Source organism: Lipophrys pholis (assembly GCF_963383615.2).
Source record: "Lipophrys pholis genome assembly, chromosome: 1".
NCBI lineage: Eukaryota > Metazoa > Chordata > Actinopteri > Blenniiformes > Blenniidae > Lipophrys > Lipophrys pholis.
Window position 1 is genome coordinate 14337707 of NC_137635.1, and position 16155 is coordinate 14353861.

At 42.2% G+C, this 16155-nt stretch overlaps 1 protein-coding gene across 1 annotated transcript in view; it reads right to left on the reverse strand.

Moving 5' to 3' along the window:
• Positions 1-15487, reverse strand: part of grid1b (glutamate receptor, ionotropic, delta 1b) — a gene marked incomplete at its 3' end in the record, with an annotated part of 396484 nt that extends 380997 nt beyond the window's left edge. Inside the window, exon 1 of the mRNA XM_080480861.1 lies at positions 14967-15487. Within this exon, the coding sequence (XP_080336987.1) occupies positions 14967-15048 (82 nt within the window). The 5' untranslated portion in view covers positions 15049-15487. The remainder of the gene's footprint in view (positions 1-14966) is intronic.
• Between the last annotated feature and the right edge of the window lie 668 nt (positions 15488-16155).

Here is a 16155-nt window from a genome sequence, read left to right on the forward strand (position 1 = left end):
ATACAAAAACATGCAATCTCAAACTTTATAATAAAATCTGACCACAGTGATTTAAAAAAACAAACCAAAAAAACACTGCTTTAACTGCTGATTTTCCAAGGTTATGCCCAAATCATGTCTCTAATTAATTTTCTATCGAAGTGCAACCCTGTTGAACCCTTTCCCAGACTTCGCACGCAGTGAGTCCAAATGCCTTTTCGATCTTGGAACATGAGAGCAGGTTTTATCTGGAGCCAGCACAAATAAACACGATCACAGTTTTTCCTCAAAGATACATCCAACAGCACACCTCTGGTTAATTGACATTATGGATGAAACCTCTCGAACCATGTGGCGGACGTTGCTCACGGACAATGCGAAGGGGTACAAAATGTTTTTACGTCTTAAAAATAAGTGAGTCTGCATTTTATTCTTTGATAGCTTTTTTAAAGACAATGTTTAAAAGTGTCAACAATATACCCAAAAGTAAGCTCGTAAAGTAAGTGGTAGGAGAATAAAATGGTGGAGCGTGGGGATAAAGAAAAGGAAGGAAAGAGTCTACCAAGACGGTTACGTAAAATACCGCTTCATTGAAGCAATGGAGATGCTAAATACGTCCCAGTGAAAAACTAACGACTGAAAGTTTGAAACCAGCCCACCGAGGTGGTGGGTAAACCCAATAAGTTTGTTCTCAGAAAAAAGGAAATCATCCTCACAGAATATAACAAAGAAACTGGATTTTCACATATAGTGTGTTATGAAGTTCCTTTAACGTTGTTTTTTTAATAATGATATAGTGGAAAGCCTCCTGTTAGCAGCCCTGTAGCAGATCCGCTACAAGGTCACGTATCTTGACGAATTATCCTTCGTGTTCACTTTGCTTAAACACGTTAAATTATTCTGATCTTGTGCCAGGGCATCTGAAGAGAAATGAATAATGTGGAAGTTTAAAAAGTTGCAAAACACCATGCATAACAACAGCAGCAAGATTTATAGTGAGCTAGATTTTGGACGACACCCCCCACCACCACCACCACACCCCCGCCCACCCCCCGAGTCCCGGAGAAGCAGCAGGCCCACGGTGACTACAGCCCAGCTATTATCATAATTAAACATCCAAATAAGTGATGTCTCAGCTCTGTGACCTGCTGCAGAACTGCACAGAAAAACCACACAACGGCTGATCTTACTGATCCCACACAAAGGAAACGCACAGCAGATACTGCTCATACCGATATTATACTGATAAGATACTGGTTCTGATAGGATACCAATATAATAATGATAGGATACTGATATGAGACTGATGCAATATCATACATCATACGTTCATCAAGTGATTGCTGGTACAACACCAATATGATGCAGATATGATTCAGATACGATACTATTATTTTTTCTTTTGTTTCATCATGTATTTGATGGTACAAAATCAATATAATGCAGAAGTGATATTGAAACGATACCAATAGTATACCAATACCAATAAGATGCAGGTATGATGCTGATTTGATACAATATAGATACAAAACTGATACCAATATAAGTATCAGGTTGGTTTTTGTTTGTTTTTAAACACCTCAGTTTCACATTTCCATCTCGCCAAGCTCTCAGAGAATCAGTGATCATCATAGGTGGGGTTTTAGACACCATCACCAGTCCTCCCTGAAGGTGAAGGGTCGCATTGTATCATTACTTACTCTGGACCAGGGAGGGTAGTGTCACACCTCAGTGTGTGTGTGTGTGTGTGTGTGTGTGTTGGAGGTTTGGGGGTAGGGGTTGGGTTAATAAGTCTACAATTAGACCAGTAAGCAGTTAGTTACTTTCTTTCATATTATAGCTAACGACTTGAGCAAACTATTGGGGTGTTTTTTCATGTTATTTTATGTTGTCATCTGAACACATCTCAGCCTCTGACATGATATCGAGCTGCACGTGCCAGTTGAGTCAATCAGCATGTATCAGAAACTGTAACCTCATTCACTGCTGAGACGCTGTCGCGTGGTGCAGCAGACCAACAGGAAGCTGAAAGTACAAGCAAACTCTTCATCCCGCCTGTATGACAGCCAATAACCATCACCGACACCAACGTAACGCAAATGAACTGTGCATCTGTCCACATCACCTACACGATCCACCACTTTGGCTCGCGCAAGTGCCAATTACGTACAAGATTCATCGGAGCGCTCGGATAATGTGACAGATATTAAGATCCACTGAGTCGCTGCAGCTGTGAGATCCTGTTAAACACCGGCAACCAACATCCCAAATTTAATGCCGGAGAAGTTCACAACTTTAAACATGAATCACATCGTTGTCAGCTGGAAAGGAGCGGCAGCGTCGCTTGGTGCTCAAGCTGCGACGAGAGTTCACTGCAGAGCAAACTGTAGTTCAATACAACACATTGGAATATATAACTACGATTTTATTGTGCATACTTGAAGTTTGTCTTACAAGTTTTACAATAAGATTAATTGCAAAAACCAATAAAATTGGAAAAAAAATCTATGTAAACAATTTATACTATGAAGATATTCTCGTAATAGTAATATTTTTTTATTCTTTTTAGGTATAATGTTTCGTTAAAATAAATTTATTTAAAAGGCCGTAAAAGAAAAAAAAAGAAGTAATTTTTTTTAAATCATTGAACACTGTAGAATCTTTGGCAATGACAATAATATATTTGCCATTAGAAAATCACAATTCATGAAGAAAACTCACAGTAATATTTATAGTACTGTAAACACGTTATTTGAAATACTGCCATTGAATTGATTTATGAATTGAATTAATTGTACTGTAAAACCAATTTAAACTACTGTTAAAAAAATCCCATTAATAACATGCCTACTGTATAAAAATATTGATACTGATAATAGAAATAATAGAGTTATCACCATACTGGGAAAAAAATTATTGAACAGAATTTCCATATTTAAAAAAAATATAAAATCTAATAAAATGCATACTAGTTAAAAATATATATTATTGAAAAATGAATTAAAAAACACAAATAATAATAATAAAAGTAATTAATAATACAAAAAGAAATTTTAAACAATAATAAAATATTTATATTAATAATAATAATTAGGATTGTTCACCTTAATATTTATACTACTGGAAATAATAGCAAGTGTTAGGCTCATGTCGATCATGGTAAAAGTGTATTCCTTATAACTATGAATAAATTAGATGAAGTAAATCAAAATAAACTGTACACAACATGATTCAACCTTCTTATTCTATAATTTAATTAGTGTGAATCCGATTTAGAAGCATAGAAAAACCGGAGTAATTTAAAAGACTGTATAAGTTGTATTATTGGATAGAATAAGGTTTGTAATCTCATTTCTTCTCTTAGTTTGGTTCCAGTCCAAATGGCTCCTCTCGTCTTTGAACCCAGCAGTAATGACTCCAGCTCGTCTCATGTTTTTGGCATCAGTCAAACACTTCTCAAGGATTTCTCTGTTCCCCGGGGAGGCAATTTAAGGACGGAAGGTTTGCAAACAATAAAAAGAACAAACGCTTCATTCCTGACATGAAAACGAGTAAAATACAGTGTGAAGAAAACAGGGTTAATAGCAGGGCCGAGTGTGTCAAACAGCATGAATTATTCAGCAGAAAGTTGGAGGCAGAGCGGAGGCAGAGAGTGGAGCTGGTGTCCCCTCCTCGTTAACCTGCCGCTGTCTCCATACATTGATTTATGAACAAGATTGTCCCAGAGGGCAGAGGGACGTCCCCACTGGACTCACACCACACCGAAGCACCGCAAAACGAGTACACAAACCGACTCGGCTTCATTCTCTAACATCACCGCCAGGCAGCAGCGGCAATGCTAACATATAACAATGCTAGAAAGATGGTCACAATGTGCAACTGTAGATGTCAAAAAGAGTTTGCAAAAACAATGCTAACACAGCTGCCAATGCGGGTTATAAATAGAAAACAATTAGATACTTAAATATTTTTTTTTTATGTATTTATTTATTTTTTAATTGTTTGCTTGCAGAATTTTTTCCCAAAATCATTAGCCTCCAAAGCCTTCATATTGAATGTTCGTAACGGCTTCAAATTGTAGAATTTTGAAACTGAAAACATATTGAGGGGGATCTTTGCTATTCCTATACACTCCGTCTCCTCCGCTGTGGCTCATGTTTCTTCTGAAAGCTGTCCATGGAGCTGATGTTTGTTCCGAAACTTAAGATTCTGTCTGGACTGAGCCTCAGAAAGCTCTGGAAGCTCCTCAGTATCATCACATGGATTACACGCTGAGCCCGCTCCCAGATCCCAAACATTTTGTCTGTGAATTTGTGCTGAGAGGTTTATTCCTGTGCCACCCAGAAACTCATTTTTCTCTCAGTTCTCATGATGCAGCAGGATTTGAGCCTCATGTTAACTTGCATCTCTCTCCTTAACAGCTCATTTAAAACAAGCAGTGCACCATCATCCTGCACGGAACAGGCAGCAACAAGAGACAAGTTAGTGGGTTTTTTTTTTACTTCTTGGAATTATTTGCCCATTAAAATGTCTCCAGTCAGCAGAAAGAGAAATGAGAGAGGACTGCTGGAGGGATCCGTTCTGCAGCAAATCACACACAGGGTCCTTTATATTCAGAGCAGTGGAGACTTCTCTTCCATCTGCAGGTAGATCATGCAAACTCAGAGTTGGTTTCAGGGATAGCGCGCTTTGTTTGGGCAGGTTTGAAAGCTCCCCCGGACTGTGGTCCGGACCAGAGAGGTGAACTCTGAAAACATAGGTCCTGGTTCACTGGCTGGTGAACTGAGGTCCGGTCCACGGATAGTGTGAAAGCGTCAGAGACTCGCCAGCGGAGCACAATGGGACACGACATTCTGTTGGCCTCCTCACTGTCCTCACACTGATCCATCCACGGACCCTGAAATTAGTGATATGATGTAGACCACCTAACTCGAGATTGAGGGGCATGTAGCACATACGGCAGGCCTTTAGCGGCGCTGTGACTCACCAAATTCACCAAAAACGCAGAAGAACACACGGAGCATATAGAAATTTAGAAGTCGACTCCTGCTCATAGACTTCTATATAACTCCAAGTTATATAGGTCTATGGCCCTGCTCCTCCTCCGGCTAGTGTCAGTAGCTTCTGCAGCTCGACTGGAGCTTGTAGTCTGCAATTGTTGTGGTTAATAGGTGACATCGCGGACGGGAGAGGGGGGTGATGACACAGATGATTGTCTTTGCCGTCCACACCTCACAGCCAAGCTGGGGTTTTAGAATTCCCCCACTCTGGGACCCGCGTTAAAAAAATAAAAAAATAAAAAAAAAAACATTTTCGGGCAATCTAAAAAGCCGCCTCGTGTGGATAATAGGCCAAAAACGGTGCATTTACGTGAACCGGCGTTGTCATGTGGACGGCCCCTAAGGGCAGAGACCGAGTTAAAACCAAGACTTTAATGGGCAGAGAGCAAATAAAGACCATAGACCAGAGCAGGTTGGGATTGAGTCAAAACCAACACTTTAAAAACCGAGACGGAGTCAAGAACAAGACCTTTAAAATGTGGTCTTGGAACCAAGACCGGTCTGGAGTACTACAACACTACCTGAACTGACTGGAGCTTCCTCCTACTGCTTCTCCCTCCTTCCCACTCAGGCTGTCACTGTGGATATGAACGGACACTAATGTTTCTTTGTGGGGTATTTCAATGCCCTCACAGGGTCAAACACTCAGCTACATGCCATGTTTGCTCAGAGTGAGCCGTGTGTGTGTGTGTGTGTGTGTGTGTGTGTGTGTGTGTGTGTGTACGTGCACGCAGGTAAACGACCTGGCTGAGCCCGGCTCAGTGCGGGAAGCCTCCTCGTTGTTCCCTAACAGGGTTAGTTTATCTTATTTAGCGGCAGGGCGAGAAAAAGCCGCAGCTGCTCGCTGGCTCTGCCTGACTCGACAGATTGGATTCCTGCAGCTCCGGCTCGCCTTTCCTGAGAGCGTCCATGGGTAAGAGGTGGCCGCACCGTAAATCATGGCCTGGCCCGTGGGACGGAGCGATCGGTCCTCCTCAGGAGCCTCGTAAAAAGTGACTTGTTATGGGCTCAGTGTTTAGAGGACCTTCAGTCCCCCCACAGGGGGCGAGGAGATATACAACCACCATCTGACCGATATCCACTTCTTGAGCTTCACAGAATATGATTCAAAAGTTTGATGGCGAGTAAATGGATTTTAAACCTAACTGGATATATTCACGAGCGTCCGGACCATTTGAGCAGATATGAGGTGGCATCCTGAAACACGTCACAAGTTTCTGCGTCAGGATTTAATGCTTTGTAAAACTTCTCAATATGAAATCATGTTTCTTCTGATTCTTTTCATGCCGGCTGCAGATGCTAACATGTTAGCATTTAGCACCAGGGTGAGCCGACTCATGCCAACTAAAGTCTTGGTGAGATTTAACTACCACAAAATTAGCGTCAACGTGTCTGCGTTTGCTTCAACAACCAGGATTTCGGTTATCATGAGGTTATTAGGTGATTGATTTAGGGAATCGCTGGTTGGAAACTAGTATAAATTAGTGGCAATAGTCTTGTTTTGGTGTATTGGTTTATTCTCTGTGCAGAACTGATACCTTTTATAGAAGGATTTTAAATGCTTTTTTTTCTTGTAGAGTAACTTTAAAGAAGTAATAACATACTTTGCCTGCATTCCTTTCTGGTGACACCAGGTGGGGCTCAGCGCCACCTGCCCCTAATGAGTCGCCCCTGGCTGGGTGTGTCTCCCCGGGTGACGTGGTTGGAGTTTGGCGCGCGCAACTCCGCCAAACGACAGACCTGAAAACATCCGTGTCCGCTGCTGAGTGCATTCAACAACATCTCTAGGCCTTTTTTGTGTTACCCACTGCTTCCCGTGTCACGTATACTCAGTATTTAGTGTAAAACTAAACAAAACTTCAGTGTAACTCACCTCACACACTTCTAGCTCCGGTCATACTACCGTGCTACCAAGCACCCGCCGTCAAGGCAGATGGCGCAGTCCACTGTTTGCAGAGGTGCACTTTTCAGAACACATATTTGTATATATGTATATTTACACGTTGAAAGGAAAAAATATATGTATATTCTATATATTTGAAATGCTGCTATCATTTTCTATTCATTTATTATCGTTTTAAGATTTGGTGAAAGTTGATTTAATGTATTCCAAACACCCCTTGGGGTTTTGGTTCAGTCCGACCTGTCCTGATTGGACAAATTCAGGCTGGGGCTGGGCTTATTTCAGGGATATTAAAACTGAGATATTTCAATGAGTTTGGGCCGTTTGTATAAACGAAAAAATTTGTAAATGTTGACACTTCATTGTGTTTACACAAAAACGATTAAAATCTGTGAAATTTCAATGCATTAGGGCCTTGGAAACAAGTAAAAACAGCAACATTTCAGCTTGTTTGGGCCTGTAGTATACACCCAAATGAGTTAAAACAGTCACATTTCAGTGCGTTTAGTCCTCTCGTTTACACATGAACGAAGCTACAAGTCACCGAATATGATTGCCTCTGAAAACTAGTAATTGCTCTCTCGCCATCTACTCACTGTCTACTTGCTGTCCACTGATGTCTTTGGAGCATTTTCAAATGGTTTCAGTGGCAGCTACCACCATTGTCATGTAAACAGACCCCAAAACACAAGGAAAGTTTTGCGTTTTCAGTCATCATATACAGTAAACGGGGTCTGACTCTAATGTGAGCGCGTGCAGCTGCTGCTTTTCAGGGTCATCACACAGGCCTAACTAAATGCCCCATTGGTCCACAGGCCATATCTTTGACACCCCTGGACTATGGGTTGATACAACTGGATGAATGGATGAATTTCAGTTCAGCATCATGATCAAATACATAAAAGAATCTCTTCCTATGGGCCGTGAGAACACAATATTCAGTGAATACAATGATTCGCAAACAGCAGAAATGCAAATAAATTTAAATTCCTGCTGTGTTTCAGTTTTCAGTCACACTGCGTACACAGCAGCTCTCACAAACCTCCAATCACATTCTTTAACATCAGATTTACAAACTCAAGCATTTCTTCCTGCGGAGGGGCTGAAACAGAAAAACTCAGATTTCCTGTGAGCTCAACATCTTCCGTCCAAACGATATCTTTTCAGGACATCTTTTCCCAGAGTGTGTGCAGTGCGTTTGTTGGATCCCATCAGAAAGAATGGAAAGAAGAAAAACAATTCTGACAAACAACAGCTCGATATTGACTCAACAGTCTGCGAACACGACTGCCGAGGAATGAAAACCTGCTGCTCATCATGATTTCACCTTCTTCTTCTCTGGAGTTTCCCATTGAAGCCCAGAAATCTCACACAGAAATAAAGAACAAAAGCACATAAATGTGTGTTAGTTAGACTATTTCTTTATTAGGATTTGTTTTTTTTCAGGAAAGCAGAGGCAGTTTCAGGAGGAGGATCTGAGTCAGTCGGCAGTTTTAGGAGGGGCCTCAAACTCCTTTAAGTTCAACAACTAAACAACATTTCAAGCAAAAGCGCATAGCTTTTGAGTTTTTGTTTGAGTAAAGTTTCATGGTTAGTCGGCAATAATTTGAAAACGATAACGATGTCCGTTTACAACATGGAAATAGCAGAATTGCTGAAAACGATGTAATTTGCATGCCTGGCCACTAGTGAAAATTGATTAAGTTTGGTTATGAACTCTAAATTATTAAAGTGAGTTAGCAGCTTTCTTGCTAATGTGTGAAAGCCCCTGAATGCATCACTCAAAGCTGTCAGCTCCTGCAGTTGAAACCGGACCAACATCTTTTTACACTGAATTTATTCACTGTATCAGTAATCTTTGTAAGTTTGTATCTACTTGTGGGAGGGTCAAACTAAGTTAATGGTTAATTCCCTGTATGATATCATGAAGGGAAAAGCTCTGATTTGCCTGTATGTGCAAACATTGGTTCAAAAGTTGAACAAAGCAAGTGAGGGAGATGACTGACTTTCTTGACTTCCAAGGCCTCATACACAGGCTATGTGGATGCATATTACTGTTAAAAAAAAAACATTATAAAATTAATTTTGCATAATAAAGGACCTTTAAAATGTTCATCTCTTCCTATTTGTACGTGTTTGACTAAAAAGCAGGTGTGATACTCACTAAAGGAAGCAGCTGCTTCTGTGATGTTATCGAGATGAAACCACACTGCAGCTCAGTAAATGGGTCACAGGCTGAAGCAGGTCGACTGAAGGTCCAATTTCTCCCCCTCTTTTTTTCCTTTTATCTGTATCAGCTCTTTTACACATCAACCCCTCCACCGCCCCCCCCCCACGCTGCAGCACCCAGCGCCTACCACCGATACTCCAGAGACCAGAGCAGCAGAAGGGACAAACCAACCGGGAAATGTCACCCGCGATCAGCCGGGCGACTGCGGCTGGAATACTGTCACATCCCATTGGGCCATTGGCCACGTCATTCACACCGGTTCAGGAAAACAGCGGGGAGCGTAGCACTCAACTAGCTAACCGGTGACTGTGTGCTCATGTGGAATTTCCTCCTTGAACTGAAACAATCTGTTCAAGGAAGAATTAATGTTTAGTTAATCTGCTTTATCTGATTTCTACGCCGTGGTTACAAGCCGTGACAAAGGCGTCACGAGCTGTTAACTTCATTGCGACTGTGAAGACAAAGAAGTGGATCCGTCAGCAGAAAAACTGTAAATGAGCTGAAAGCGCCCCCATGGGAGGACGCTAACACACTTTCATTTTACACTCATAGCTTGTTTTAAATCGTCAAAATCATTGCAAACGTTTACGTTTTTACGGGGAAGAAAAAATAATTTGGTTTTAGTGCAGTTCAGATTGAGACCAGAAGCATTCAGAGGTGACTAAATTCCACAAAATGTCCAATGAAGTACAGAAAAGTAGATGATATTGGAGTACCGGATGGACTTTTCCAGTTAAGATATTTCTAAATATAGTTTCCATGATGGAAAGTCATTAAATTAAGTTCAAGATGGTTCCAAAAAGGCAGCAACTTGGTTCCAAATCACCTCAATTGTCCATACATTGTTCAAAACCGATCTGAACCAAGATTGTTCTTAATCATCTACATTGTTTATCCTCCCATAACATTGAAACCCATAACGAAATCATTCAGAAAGCAGCTAAAACTACCATGAAAGGGAAGAAATGTGTCCAGGTCACACCAAATACCGTCAGAACTGAGACAAAAACACAAAAATGTGTCCAAAAGTATTGACAAAATGGCAACAAATCAGTCTTAACGATGAGAAGTTGGAATGGATGGATTTAAGACATTAAAAATCAAAGCCAATATAAAGTTGAGTCATCGTCTCACTGGAGGTGCAATGAATCCAGTTATAAAGAAAAACAATGACAATCCAATGAAGACAGGAAATGGGAACAAACCGCCTCTAAACCAATGCAACAAACACAGAAAACGAAGTTCAAAATCATCTTACAAATTGTGAATTGTGAAACTACATTAAAACTTATTCCTGAAAATCTAAATGGTTTTTAATTCTGAATCAATCCAAAAGAGGGGAAAAAACAAGTCAAAAGCGAAAATCAAAAATAGATACAACCCCCCCCCTAAAAAGAAAATAAAAATAAAAATATCCAGTATAAGTTGGTCTTGATGACAATAATTCAAACATAATGAAAATAAAGTCAAATCAATGCAAACATCAGGCTGATTGGATCCACTGGAGGGGAAATGATTGCAGTTCAAAAAACAGAAAGAATCCATTGCTATAGTGGGAAAATGGTTTAGTCCCAAGTAGTGAGAAAAACAATCAAAGTTCATTTAGGTAAAGTCAAATAATGGAAAGAAACCAATTAAATGAAGATAACCAGACTTAAAACCTCAATTCAGCCTGAACCAAGTCCAAAATCAGAAAACTACTTTAAATCCACCTCTTCACCTCAAAGAAAAAATAATAAAGCCAATGAGTCTGAAATTATACAATAGAAGTCGGCAAGAAGTCATTAATTAAAATGAATAATCAATATCAGCTTAAATCTTTCAAAACAACCAAAAAGGTATTTAAATTTGGTCCATTGGAGCGACAATTGCTAGATCAGTACATACATACGTATGGAAATGTTCAGCAGAGTAAAGGAATCTTGCATCTTTAAGAGTTTCATCATCAGGATCCATAAACCCAAAACACGATGAATCCTTAATGTTTACAACAGGACGATCTAATGCTTCAATATGTAGGTTAAACACAACAACAACACTCCCTGTTCACAGCTTATCATGTGCACGTCTGTCAGATTTCCACTAAAACATCCTGTAAGCACCAAGAGCCTGTGGAGTCGAGTGGATTACTGCAGCAAGACGGTCCAACGGAGAATCACTGAAACATCGAGTCAGAGAAGATCCAACAAACACGACGATCAGAGCTCTTTGACAACGGCCTCACCGCAAATCACACCCAGTGTGTGTGTGTGTGTGCGTATGTGCGTGTGTGTGTTTATGAGCAGTGGGATCGAACACCTGATCTTCCCATTAACTGATTTAACTTCATAACCTCCAGATTTCGAGCATCTTCCTGAGACTGGTAATAACAGGGCGATCTACAAAGTAATTAGTTTCTTCTATTGTCTCCAGTGATGATTAAAGTGTCTCAGTTCCTTTAACAGGAAGTGAGTAGTAACTGTAACCAGGTTGTAATTCTCAGCACACCATCATTGTGCCAGTACAGGCTCTTCTTTAATCCTCCCTCTGCCGCCTGCCTCCATGTTGCCGTGCGGTCCCGGCGGTGTTGCCCTCCTGTGTTTGTTGTATTCACTGTTCTGTGTTCTCCGTAATCCCGTATCACTGTTCTCTCTTGTTGCCATGTGCCGACTGATTTCCTCCCGGGGGGACGGTGAAGTATCCGTCCATCTGTGCGTCCATTCATCTGCTCATCCCTCTCTGCAGGCTGTCACACCGACTGGGAACATTAATCGACACTGACGTGAAAAATGAAGCTCCAACAGGTTTTAATTCCACCGGATGTCGCGTGTGTGTGCGCGGACGGACAGAAACAGACTCCGGTTCTTTTGTGAAATATCGGGAAACTCTTCAAAGGACCAGTCTGATTCATGTTCAGCGATATAAAAATAAGCGTTTGTGTGATCAAGTTTTGTCACAGAACGCCTTTGGTTCCTTTTGTCTTTTTAGGTTGTGTTTTTATGTTTGTTGATGGCAGAGCCATTCATTTTAATGAGACTTTGTATTGTTGGTATATGTAGGAACATTTTGTACCTTACAAAACTAAACTTCTTTTATTTTTCTTCATTGGATTAAATCGAAATTTGAAAATATCCCAAAATAATGGTGAATGGATTTAACTTGTGGAGCACTTATTCACCACTTCAGCTTTCCCCAAAGTGCTTTATATTGTCAATAATACTCACCCATTCACACACATGCCATGGAAGGTCATCAGTGGGAGCAGTTTGGAGTTCAGTGTTTTGCTCAAGGGCACTCTGACATGTTAGTTGGTTTTGTGTTTCGTGTAGCAGTGAGTTCCAGTCCGTCCTCAGAACATCTCATAGACCATGCCTGTCAAACATGAGGTCCGTGGGCCAAAACCCAGCCCACATGAGGCTCCAATCCGGCCAAACCGCCGAGCCAATTTTAGAAATTGCAATGAAACCATCAACTTTTTAACACATTTCTCAAGAGTAGTGGAGACAACGCGACACTGAGTCCCGAGCTGAGATATCGGTGACGCTGCTGTGAAAGGAAACAAACTGTCATTATGCAACAGCTGTAGAAGTTTTTTGGGCACATTTTGTTGTATTTTGCACCATGAAAGTATCCCATTTTATATAAATATACACTTTTTCAAAATGTATACTCTGTACCACAAGAATGGAACACTTTAAAGTTTAAATTCAAAGGTTACTATGGCACTATTTTACCAGTCCGGCCCACCTAAGGTGAAATTGAGCTGAACGTGGCCCCTGAACTAAAATGGGTTTGACGTCCATATTCTAGTTTTATTGTCCATATTGGTAGTTTTATAGATTAGATTAACCCGTAACAGCATCCAATATCTAACGTTACACAAAGTGGCCCAACATGCTAACTACATCGTTTTCAGCATTTCTGCCATTGTCACGTAAAAGGACAACGTTTTCAAAATGTGGCCGTGTGAATGCAAACCTTTTCTGAAATGGAAAACGCAAAAAACAAACATGGCGGACGAAGAGGATGCATTGGCGATCGTTTGTGGTGTGTTTATATACGAAAAAACACATTTTAAAAAGAAGAGGCGTTGGTTAAAGGAGTGGAGACAACGGGAGCATGGTTGTCGATCAGGTCCGGTCCAGGTGACGTAGTGGCGAGGGTTTCCTCACCTTTCTTTCTGATTGGCTACGCGTCACAGTCAACAGGCTCATGCTCGTTTTCCCCTCGGGGGGACACCACACACGATGAGAACTCGGGCCAAAACAATCCAACATGTTGAATATCCCCGATTTGAGATCGGAGCGGTCCCGACATCCTCCCGAGCAGACGAGAGCAGTCACACACCACACAAGGCAGGAATGTCTGATAATATTATCTTACGATGATCTGAGCGTCCTTAAGATTCCTGCCGTGTGAACTGGCCATTAGACAGTTATTACTTAGATCTCATATTTGCTGCTACAGCTACTTGCCCTGAACTTCTTCCATGTTAAGGACAGTCTGGATGCCAGATGGACTCAGTTTGGTTTCTGCATTTGAATGTTCACAAAACAGTTTCTCTGAATGAGTAAAATCCTGATGATTGAGTGATTTTCGCTGTTGCTGCTGGTGACCGACTGACTTGTTCCCACGGAGAAGACGCAGCCTATTGAAGGGCTGATCTGTCACACTGTTCATTGAGAAATCCCAAACCAGGAAGTGGTTTTCTTTCATGGCTCTGACCCGCTGTCTTCCCCTCCTGGCTGAGAGCATCCGGGCCTCCGCAGTGCTGTCACGGAAAACCCTCCACATCACCGTGGCTGCTTGTAAAATCGTATCTCTCTCCACCAAGAAGAAGGCAGCCTGAGTGGAATTACTGCAAACTGTGTTGAGTTTTATGTGAAAAGTGATCGGTGTGAGTGGAGGCTCACAAATCTGACTTCTCTTTGCTGAACTGTGTGTGTGTGTGTGGTGTGTGTGTGTGTGTGTGTGTGTGATAGAGAGAGAGAGAGAGAGAGAGAGAGAGAGAGAGAGAGAGAGAGAGAGAGAGAGAGAGAGAGAGAGAGAGAGAGAGAGAGAGAGGAGAAAGCCCCAAAACAGTCAGCGTTTGTCCCCTTTGTCATCTCTTCCCCTGGCAGAGTTGATTAACATTTCACTCACGTCCAATTCAAAGTTCAGGCTAATAGATGAGAGAGAGAGAGAGAGAGAGAGAGAGAGAGAGAGAGAGAGAGAGAGAGAGAGAGAGAGGGGGGGGGGGTGGAGGGATGGATGGATGAATGGATGGATGGATGGATGGATGGATGGATGGATGGATGGATGAAGCAAAGCCCTCCAAACACCCACGTCTATGGGCCAGTTCCTCCAAGCAGCCTGAGGTTTTCTATATGCAAATTGTAATAATGCACGGACGTGAGGTCCCTCGCTCTGTTTCAATGGGATGGATGGATGGAAGGAGGGAGGTAGGGAGGGGTGGCGCATGCAGCGCAACACTTTGCGGGCACTTGTACCATCCAGGCTGGATGCTGCGTGCAGCAACAGCCTTCCGACGTGCAGGTGATCCGACAACAAGGTGCGCCTTCGACTCATCCTTAATGTTTTATTTTACTCATTTAATTTTGCAAAAAAATACACTGAAACTCTTGACATAACTTGAGCACAAATCTCCCCGTTCCACAAAAACACACCAGGCTCATCACATTTTACTGTTTGAAAGCCAAGAAAAACCCCTGCACAGCAAAAAAAAAAAAAAATATATATATATATATAAAAAAAAATATATATATAAACAAACAATAGAAAAAGAAGGAGAAATAGAGGGTTTGAGGTTTCTTACCAATGTGAATGATGGAGTCCGCGCTCACTGTGTTGCATTGGAATATCCACAGGGAATGAAATAACATTATCAGCATTTCCATCTCCAGTTTGAGCCTAAGAGGCACATCCACGGATCCACCGCGCTGGATTTGTTGGGGTATTTTTTTCCTTCCAGTGATGAGCAAATCCAAAATAAGCGTCGGTGCGTAAAAAAGCGGCGGCGGCGGCGGCGGTGGAGGTGGTGGAGGATGCAGCGGCGGAGGCTGAGCGGAAAAACCACCTAATAATCACACAGAAAACAAGACAAATCCCAAACAGCAAAGTGTTGGCCGGAGTCACGAAGAGGAAGAAGGGTGGAAGAGAAAGAAAAAAAGAAGAAGAAGAGATGTAGAAGCTTCCAGGGCTCCGGAGAGAGAATGAGAAAACCCGGGGAAGTGAGGAAAGGGGAGAGAGGGGAAGGATGAGAGAAGTCACCGGGGGTTTGTTTTCAGAGGGAGAGATCCGATGGACGCGCTGCTCTGACTCTCTACCTCCGAGTCTGAGACATAACACACTGCAAACTGCGGAGGAGGAGGAGGGACGCTCTCTCTCTCTCTCTCTCTCTCTCTCTCTCTCTCTCTCTCTCTCTCTCTCTCTCTCTCTCTCTCTCTCTCTCTCTCTCTCACTCCCCCACGTGACTGCAGAGCCTCTATCCACGGCGCTGGAAGCCCGACCGAAGAAAAGAGATGAGGCGAGGGATGGAGCTGGAGGTGGGATGGATAGATTGATGGAGGGATGGGTGGATGGATGGAGGAGCCGGCGGAGGTGAGAGGGATGCGGAGGAAGGCAGAGAGGCTGTCACGCCCCGGGCGGACTTTCTCTTTGACGGGTAGGTTTTGTTTTTTTTCCTTCTTTCTTTCTCGGAGGCAGGAGCGCGGCTCAGCGTCCCCGGTGATGCGCGCTCCTCTCTCCCAGACAACTTCGCGTATCGAGCGGGAGGAGGAAGAAGAAAAAGAGGAGGAAGAAGAATGTGAAGGAAAATCAGGAGGAAGAAGGAGAGGAAGAAGGCCGCTGCAGCAGTCAAGGTGTTGCATGCGTTTGATTTACAGGATTTGGTGACTTCAGCGTGCGTAATTTCGAAAAGACAATCCTGCTTGTTCACTTGTGTTGTGCTTTTTTTTTTTTTCCTACGAACAGTTAAAATGCTGGTATTGTTTGACAAACGCCTG